Genomic DNA, 8,586 nt, shown 5'->3' on the forward strand with positions numbered 1-8,586 from the left:
CTTTGGCTATGGCCTTCTGAGCCTTGCCAGCCTTCTTGGCAGCCTTTCCTGATGCTTTGGGAGGCATGGTAGTAACGGCGTCGTTCAACTTGCGAAGAGTTGTGTTGTGTTGCACAGTAACAGTAACAGTAAGGGTGGGATAGATAGTGGGGGGAAATAAGAGATGAGTGGAAGAAAATAGTGGGGTGAAAAGAGAAGAAATATAGTAGTAGGGAGTAAAGTTGGCGGGCGAACCGCCTTGCTGATCATTCAATGTGTTTACTGTCTTAGCCAATCAGCTGTCGGGGTTGCTCAGCGCTGTCTGATCTTGAGTAGGGAGCGGAGTTGAAGCTTGAGGTGTTTTGCATCTTCATTTTATAAGTTTAATGTAAGTTTAGTTGGGAGAATTTTTTCTGGGTTGTTGGTGTTGTTAAGTGTAAATAGGAACTGGTGGTTCGCTTGAAAGGTTTTTATAGGTTTTCTGAACCATGGGTGATCTTTGTTGTGTATATTGTTGAATGTGGTGTCTCTGAGTGTGTGTGTAAGTGTGTGTTGTTTTGTTTCCTCTATTGAACAGTGTGATGTTGATGGGTGTTATATTGGCAAGTGTGTGCAGCTCTTCGGTGGTGTGACTGTATGGGTGCCTGATATCGAAAGCAAATCGGAGTGCTTTGTTTTGTTTCTTTTGTAATTTATTTACTTGGAAGTTAGATAGTGCGTTGAGGGCGTAAGCAGGATATATTAGGATTGGGAGCACGCACGCTTTTACTAGGTGTAGCTTTATGTTGTTGTTCAGTGTTTGAAAACGTCTCATGGTGTTGATGGCTGTCTGGGCTTTTCTTGTTATTTCATGGACGTGTTTCGCGTAACCGCTTCTGCCAAGCGTGAGTCCTAATATTTTTGCCTCTGATGCATATGGTATGTTGTTCCCATTTATGTTAACTGGTTTTAAATTTCTTGATGCTATGGGTAGGAGTGTGAATTTCTGCGTGTTTGTTTTAATTTTCCGAAGTGAAGAGGCTGCTACAGCGCGTGCCACGGCGCGCGCCCGGTACCACAGGCATCTCATGGGCCATGGCTCGCTATCTACCCCATAACATAATTTCCTCCTCACAGCCATCTACAATGCCTGCCTTGCATCAGGCTACTTTCCCATGCCATACAAAACAGCCACTACAATATTAATCCTAAACCTAATAAAACCACCACCTACCAGAGAATTATAGGCCTATTAGCCTTTTGGAGATCCTGGGAAAGGTATTTGAAAAATTATCAACAGCAGATTGAGGAATCACCTCGAACAGCAAAACCTACTGTCTCATAAGCAATTTGGCTTTCGACAGCGACACTCAACCGAGGACGCACTCAACACCATCGTATCTTATATCAACAACAGTTACCCTCACTATAAATGTGCCCTGGTTACCAAAGATGTAAAACAGGCTTTCGACACTGTCTGGCATTCTGGCCTGAAGTACAAAATTTGTAACAACTTCAACCTGCCTCTTAAAACACAGAAACTCCTTTGCAGCTTTCTTTCAGACAGAAAGATGCGAATAAGGCATTTTCAGAACCACTCAGACTACTTCACGCCACTAGCAGGTGTCCCACAGGGATCATCCATCTCCCCAACACTATATAACATGTACACACACGACCTACCTAACCCAACACACACTGGATCCTCACCATTCAGTACGCAGACGACGTGACTCAACTCGCCCGGGCTCGTACTCTGGACAGTCTCACCAACCGGCTCCAGGCCGAACTTTCAGCCACCAGCGAGTGGGAACTGAAGTGGCTCATACACTCACATCCATTAAAAACCAAGGTAACTTACTTCAGTAAAAAGTGGGTAAAACCAAGGCACCTTTATCTGTATCCATTTCTCCCTGACCAGACACCAATCAACATTTCCGCAACCAACACAGTCCTCGGCTAAACATAGACAAGGATATGCGATTCTTCCAGCACATAAAACAGAAAGCAGCTGTAGCCTCCGGGGCACTTAGCAGTCTCCACAGATTCCGCGACAGTGACACTAAAACAAAACTACATCTATACAAGGCACTAGTCCAGCCACACTTAACGTACTGTCCCCTAGCACTCTCTCTTAGCGCAAAGACCAATCAGTTAAAGTTGCAAACTATCCAGAATAAGGCATTGCGCCTTGCAATGGATATAAAGTGGTACGAATTCAAAACATCGAAATCATTACACGAGGAAGCAAAAATATTACCATTAAATCAAACACTCTTTAACAGGATACATAAGCAACTAGAGAAATACATCACCCTGCACGAAGACACCTACACGTTCATAGATACCCTCCCCCGCCCCCCACGTCAGAAAAACATCCTTGACCTTGCAAATCACATACCTCCTGACCCAATTTACACGTGCCACGATTGAAAATATATAGCTTTAACAACACCCTAATCATCTTCACCCTCATCACCAACCACTCCTCAGGTTGCTGCACTCATAGCTAGTTATCCCCCAGTGTAACTCACAAACACTGAACACCAATACTCCCTGACACAAAGGCGCGGGGACTAAACCCCGAAATGTGGCTGGGACTGATTGAGGAAGCAGCCCCCAGCCTACCATGACAAGTTTAAAGGACCGACAGCAACTACGCCCCACCGAAGATGAACCGACGGCTCTTCAGTCCCCACGACCGCCCAGCAGAGAGTATGAGACACGCACTCACACACTCACTCACACTACACAGAGGAGAGAACTCCGCGGATGGCGTCGGGTCTGACGGCGAAGGCAGCCTTTTCCTTAAACCAACCAGCTTCAGAATTAAATGACACTGCATCCCACCGAAGACGCGGACCCGGGCTTCTCTCTCTCTAAACCGTACACATCCAAAATTGTACAGTGGCTTCCTAGAGATAATGTAAATATTGTACAAACTATCATACACTACAAACTACCACTCCTACACACACAACACACTCCATAAACCAATGTAAATACAAGATGATGTGCCTCGAGAGGGATATCATCCTGTATAAATACAAGAATATTTTACAAATATTACAATTGTTACGGGTGGCTACAATATGACATTCTCACATGTATTACCAATTCAATGAAAATGTATCTAGAGCTGTCAGAAACAGTCATGTAAATACTAATCAATAAATACGGCTAGTGGGTAAGTGAAAGGATGGAGGAACCGGGTTTTCCTGGCGGCTGGGGTGCTGGGGGCGCTGGAACCTTGGCTTGGCGTGGTTGCATTGACTGGCGGACGAGTACTGGCATGCGAGGCGAGAGCGGGGCGTGGCTGAACTTCACCTTCCCTCCTTTGTAATCCCATCACAAGAGCATCGCACTCCAAAAATCAAATGTCGATCTGCACCTGGGTTAAGCCCCAGTGACTTTTTCTCGCACTAAAATTACCTTCCTCACCCACCTATTCTTAATTCTATCCCCACTTCCGTTTTTTCAAATCTTTTCTATTACATTTCCTTCCTTCCTTCCGAAGAACAGATAACGCACAACACAGCGACTCGCTCCCGCAGCTGACGGAGTGTTACTTGCTAATAATACCACTACTACTTGTTAATCCCACCTACTACCACTACTCGCCATGTCCGGACGCGGCAAAGGAGGAAAGGTGAAGGGAAAGTCAAAGTCCCGTTCCAGCCGTGCTGGACTCCAGTTCCCGGTCGGCAGGATTCATCGCCTCCTGAGGAAGGGCAACTACGCCGAGCGAGTGGGGGCTGGCGCCCCCGTGTACCTTGCAGCGGTCATGGAGTACCTGGCCGCCGAAGTCCTCGAGCTTGCCGGCAACGCCGCCCGCGACAACAAGAAGACTCGCATCATCCCGCGTCACCTGCAGCTGGCCATCCGGAACGACGAGGAACTTAACAAGCTCCTCTCCGGGGTCACCATTGCACAGGGTGGCGTGCTGCCAAACATTCAGGCTGTGCTCCTTCCCAAGAAGACCGAGAAGAAGTAAATCCTCTCCTCCTCAATATCATCACCAACAAGTATATATATCCGGCTCCTCTTCGAGCCACACATTGACACATCTAGAGAATTGAATAGACTATAGTGTTAACAATGATATTAATAATAATGATGGTATATATATTTTTTTGATAATGAATGATAGAAATGCTAATGGTAGAATTTTTTCTCTTTATATTTTTGTTCCGGCCTGCAGCGCTGCAAAAAAAAAAAAAAAAAAAAAAACACCTTGCGCTGAGCAAATTATGGGATTAGAGCCCGTGTGTCAATGAGGACCTTGCTTCCCGCACACGCCCCTCTGTCTTGCTCTCTTGCTTCCCTCCTGGCTGGTAGGTAGCTAGCGGGACAGGGATCAATTAACGCGGTCGGTCACTTTGACCTGTGATCTCACTCGGCAGTCATCCAAGAGATGCGGATTAAACGTTGTCAAGTATTGCTGTGTTTGCAAAAAAAACAAACAAACAATGCGAAATATGTTCAAAGATAAACAAGAAGCTTACTCCAACTTGCCTTTTCTTTTCTTTTTCTTTTCTTTTCTTTTCTTTTCTTTTAGAGCATCACAATGTATATAATACAACACCGTTCAATTACCAAGTGTTAAGTACCTACCTGACTTAAGGTGCGTATTGGTGCGTGCAAGTGTCCCCTCTCTTGCTTCCCTCCTGGCTGGTAGGTGGTAGGTAGGGACAGGGAGGGAGTGAGTGAGTGACCCATGGATTAACGCTTTCACTTTGACCTGTGATCTCACTCGGCGGTCATCCCCGAGAGGAGGGCGCGCGGATCAAACGATGTCAAGTATTGCTGTGTTTGTTTGCAAAAACAATGCAAAATATATTTAAAGATAAACAGAAACTCTCCAACTTTTTTTTTTTTTTTTTTTTTGTTCTTTAAGGTGCGTATTGGTACGTACAAGTGTGACAGCGCTGCAGGCCGGAAAATTCCCGGCAGGAAAAAAAAAAAAAAAAAACCAAAGATCTCCATACAAGTAAGCGGTCAGACCATAGTGGATAAGGTGGTGGACGTGGGATCGGGCAGACAGACAGACGTTCACGCGTCGGCTCGAAAGAATCACACCACACACCGTTTTGAAGGTATGTCAGTCGGCGAGGGGGATTTAATGAAAGGTACCTACCTACCTACATGTCACCGCGGTACCCAGGTTCTATCTAGGTGGCTACACTAAAGATGATGATGATGATGATGATGATGATGATGCGCTTCGGTGTTGATATGGACCCTCCCTCCTTGTATGGGTACCACTATAAAGAAATAAAATTGCCTGCGCCACTAATGGGCGGAAGCTTAACAAACAAACAAACAAACAGCACCTGTAGCAGCGGTTGGTGTCTGACCTCACATCACTTAGTTGATAATCCTTTCTCTTTCATTTGATTTACCTTTGAGTGATAAAACAAAGAGGAAAACAAATAGAAAGAAGGGAAAAGAAAAAAAAGAAAGAAAAGGAAAAAAAAAAAAAAACACACACACACAAATTGTAATAATGACGTAAAGAGTAGGGACAACACTTTTACTTGGAACAACCATAGTCCTAGTAGTGTTAGTCTATAACTTTTTCCTTCTCTTCATTTGTGTGGACCTATAAAAGGTCCGGGATATGTTGACTCTTTTCTTATGGTGCTTTTGCAGTTGCTGTTGTTGACACCAAATTCCAGACACCAGATTTAACCGCCAAATCCGTAGAGGGTACGTCCCTGACGCTTGAGGGCGTAGACGACGTCCATGGCAGTGACGGTCTTGCGCTTGGCGTGCTCGGTGTAGGTGACGGCATCCCTGATGACGTTCTCGAGGAACACCTTTAGCACCCACGAGTCTCCTCGTAGATGAGACCGGAGATGCGCTTGACGCCGCCTCGGCGAGCCAACCGACGGATAGCGGGCTTGGTGATGCCCTGGATGTTGTCACGCAAAACCTTACGGTGACGCTTGGCTCCTCCCTTTCCAAGTCCCTTGCCTCCTTGCCGCGGCCAGTCATGGTGACAGATGATGAGGCGCTGCTGCGTAGTAGTAGTAGTAGTAGTGATACGATGTCTCGCTCACGAGTGTGACTCGCATTTTTGCCTCGCGGTAATATATATATGGAGCAGGTGCCTTCCCGGTTGTAGTAGGGTAACAATATTTCCTGTTTTTCCCACTTGATCCAACATCGCTGGGTCATACGAACACGGTCTCCGTCTCGTCGTTGACCCTCGGACCACGCATCCGAGACGTACAACCGAGAGGCAAGCAAGAAAACGGCGTAAAACCAAATAATATCGAGTCGGAGGAGGTGCCAGATTTTCCAGCCAGCGGCATGCATGCAGCGAGCAACAAGCCAACCAGCCAGCCAGCCACAGAGGGAGGCAGACTGAGTCTGTGTCAGAATAATAATAATAATAATAATAATAATAATAATAATAATAATAATAAGAAGAAGAAGAAGAAGAAGAAGAAGAAGAAGAAGAAGAAGAAGAAGAAGAAGAAGAGAGACAGACAGACAGACAGACAGACAGACAGACAGACAGACAGAGAGACTGACAGAGATTAATCCAATAGGGAAACGATATTAAACCAAGAAACACCTAGAAAGGACTTGATTCACAGGGTATACGGAGTATAGTAGGGCAAGCCAGGAAGAATTTAAAGGGCCTAAAATCTCACATCGAGTGCCAACGACCACACCACGTTGAACACACCGCTTCTCGTCCGATCAGCGAAGTTAAGCAACGTTGGGTCCGGTTAGTACTTGGATGGGTGACCGCCTGGGAACACCAGATGTTGTTGGCATTCCATTATTTTTCATTTATCTATTTATTTATTTTTTTTTTTATTATTATTATTATTATTATTTTATAATAATAATAATAATAATAATAATAATAATAATAATAATAATAATAAGAAGAAGAAGAAGAAGAAGAAGAAGAAGGTTTGATTTGTCTATTCTTATATTGTTTTACCTGCTTATTTTATTCTTTGTTAATTCATCCATTTATTCTTGTACTACCTCGTGCCTGGATTACCAGACAAAACTGTGTATTCTAAACACACATGAATAGGAGAGGACTCGAACTGACATTTTTTTTCTCTCCTATAGAGAAATTGCATCGAACCGCTAGCCTAGCTTGGTGCCGGGGGAGGGGGGATAAGAATGACCACCTGCACGGACGTGTGCTGTGCTCTGTCGAGCTTGGATATTAACCATTGAAGTCTGAAGAAGAAGGAAAAAAAAAAAAAAAAAACCTAGAAAGTCACTGCAGCGGCTGTGGGAGGAGGAAAGACGCAAGCCGTCAGACTAACCGTGACACACGACACGCTAATAAATACGCACACTATAGTCTGACCATTTTTATGAAGATCACTTAGGCGTTGGCGTTTTTGGGGATTTTCCTGCCTGCGGCGCTGTCACACGTGTACCAATACGCGCCCCAAGTCAGGTACTTAATACTTTTTAACTGAATGGTGTTGTAGTACATATACATTGTGATGCTCTAAAGAGGCAAGTTAGAGGAATTTGTGTTTATTTTAAATAAATTTTGCATTGGTTTTGCAAACGCAACAACAATGCTTGACAACGTTTCCTCCGAGCGTTGTCACATCCTTCTGGGTGACCGAGTGAGGTCACAGGTCAAAGTGACCGTGTTAATCCATGGTGTGTGGGGAGCAAGGTTATCATTGACACATAGGCTCTAATCCCTTAATTTGCCCAGCAACGCCGCAGGCCGGGAAATTCCCAAAAATGGCAACGTCTAAGTGATCTTCACACTATAATAATCTGATTAACAATTTGTCTTGGCCATGTTGCAGTGGGTATTTGGTGAATGAAATGATCGATTGCTATCTTTACATCATCCATCCATCCTAATTTGACCTTAGAATCTAAAATGGTTGCTTTGCTGATGTCATTCAGGTATATTTGAGAAATCATATTCTTTGTATGTAAAATATAATGTTTTTTTTTTTTTTTGTGGATCGTAGTTGCTAAAGTGTGTCTGTGTATATATTAGGATTTTCATGCTATATGTTGGTGGCCCTTGCATTTGAAATAATTATATTGTGAAATTGTCAACTTTTTTTTTTTTCGGTAGGGGCTAATGTATGCAATGTTTCTGCTAATTTATGGAAATTTTATGCAAATTAGCCAAATCAAATTGGGGGTCGATAATGGGGGGGGACGCGCGAAAATCACTCCATTTTCTAATTTTGCGATTTATGCACATATCCGGTAAAATCATGTAAACGAAAAAAAAAAAAAAAAAAAAAAAAAAAAAAAAAAAAAAAAAAATCGTCTAGAATTGTCGGTGGGATCCTTCTGTCCCTCTCTCTCTCTCTCTCTCTCTCTCTCTCTCTCTCTCTCTCTCTCTGTGTGTGTGTGTTACACTGTAATTCACTGTTTGATCTGCTGCAGTCTCTGACGAGACAGCCAGACGTTACCCTACGGAACGAGCTCAGAACTCATTATTTCCGATCTTCGGATAGGTCTGAGACCAGGCACACACCACACACCGGGACAACAAGGTCACAACTCCTCGATTTACATCCCGTACCTACTCACTGCTAGGTGAACAGGGGCTACACGTGAAAGGAGACACACCCAAATATCTCCACCCGGCCGGGGAATCGAACC

At 44.3% G+C, this 8,586-nt stretch overlaps 1 protein-coding gene, 1 non-coding gene and 1 pseudogene across 2 annotated transcripts; 2 read left to right on the plus strand and 1 right to left on the minus strand.

Moving 5' to 3' along the window:
• The first annotated feature begins 3,473 nt into the window (after positions 1–3,473).
• LOC123500840 (histone H2A) lies at positions 3,474–3,952 on the plus strand. Its single transcript, XM_045249436.1, has one exon. The coding sequence runs from the start codon at positions 3,581–3,583 to the stop codon at positions 3,950–3,952; it is 372 nt and encodes a 123-aa protein (XP_045105371.1). The 5' UTR covers positions 3,474–3,580.
• Positions 3,953–5,596: 1,644 nt separating this feature from the next.
• Positions 5,597–5,970, minus strand: LOC123500841 (annotated as a pseudogene).
• Positions 5,971–6,627: 657 nt separating this feature from the next.
• On the plus strand, positions 6,628–6,746 carry LOC123500842. The gene has a single exon (XR_006673473.1). It is a non-coding gene; the product is annotated as a 5S ribosomal RNA (ribosomal RNA).
• The last annotated feature ends 1,840 nt before the right edge of the window (positions 6,747–8,586 follow it).

This window comes from Portunus trituberculatus, unplaced genomic scaffold, assembly GCF_017591435.1.
Source record: "Portunus trituberculatus isolate SZX2019 unplaced genomic scaffold, ASM1759143v1 PGA_scaffold_497__1_contigs__length_8586, whole genome shotgun sequence".
Classification (NCBI taxonomy): domain Eukaryota; kingdom Metazoa; phylum Arthropoda; class Malacostraca; order Decapoda; family Portunidae; genus Portunus; species Portunus trituberculatus.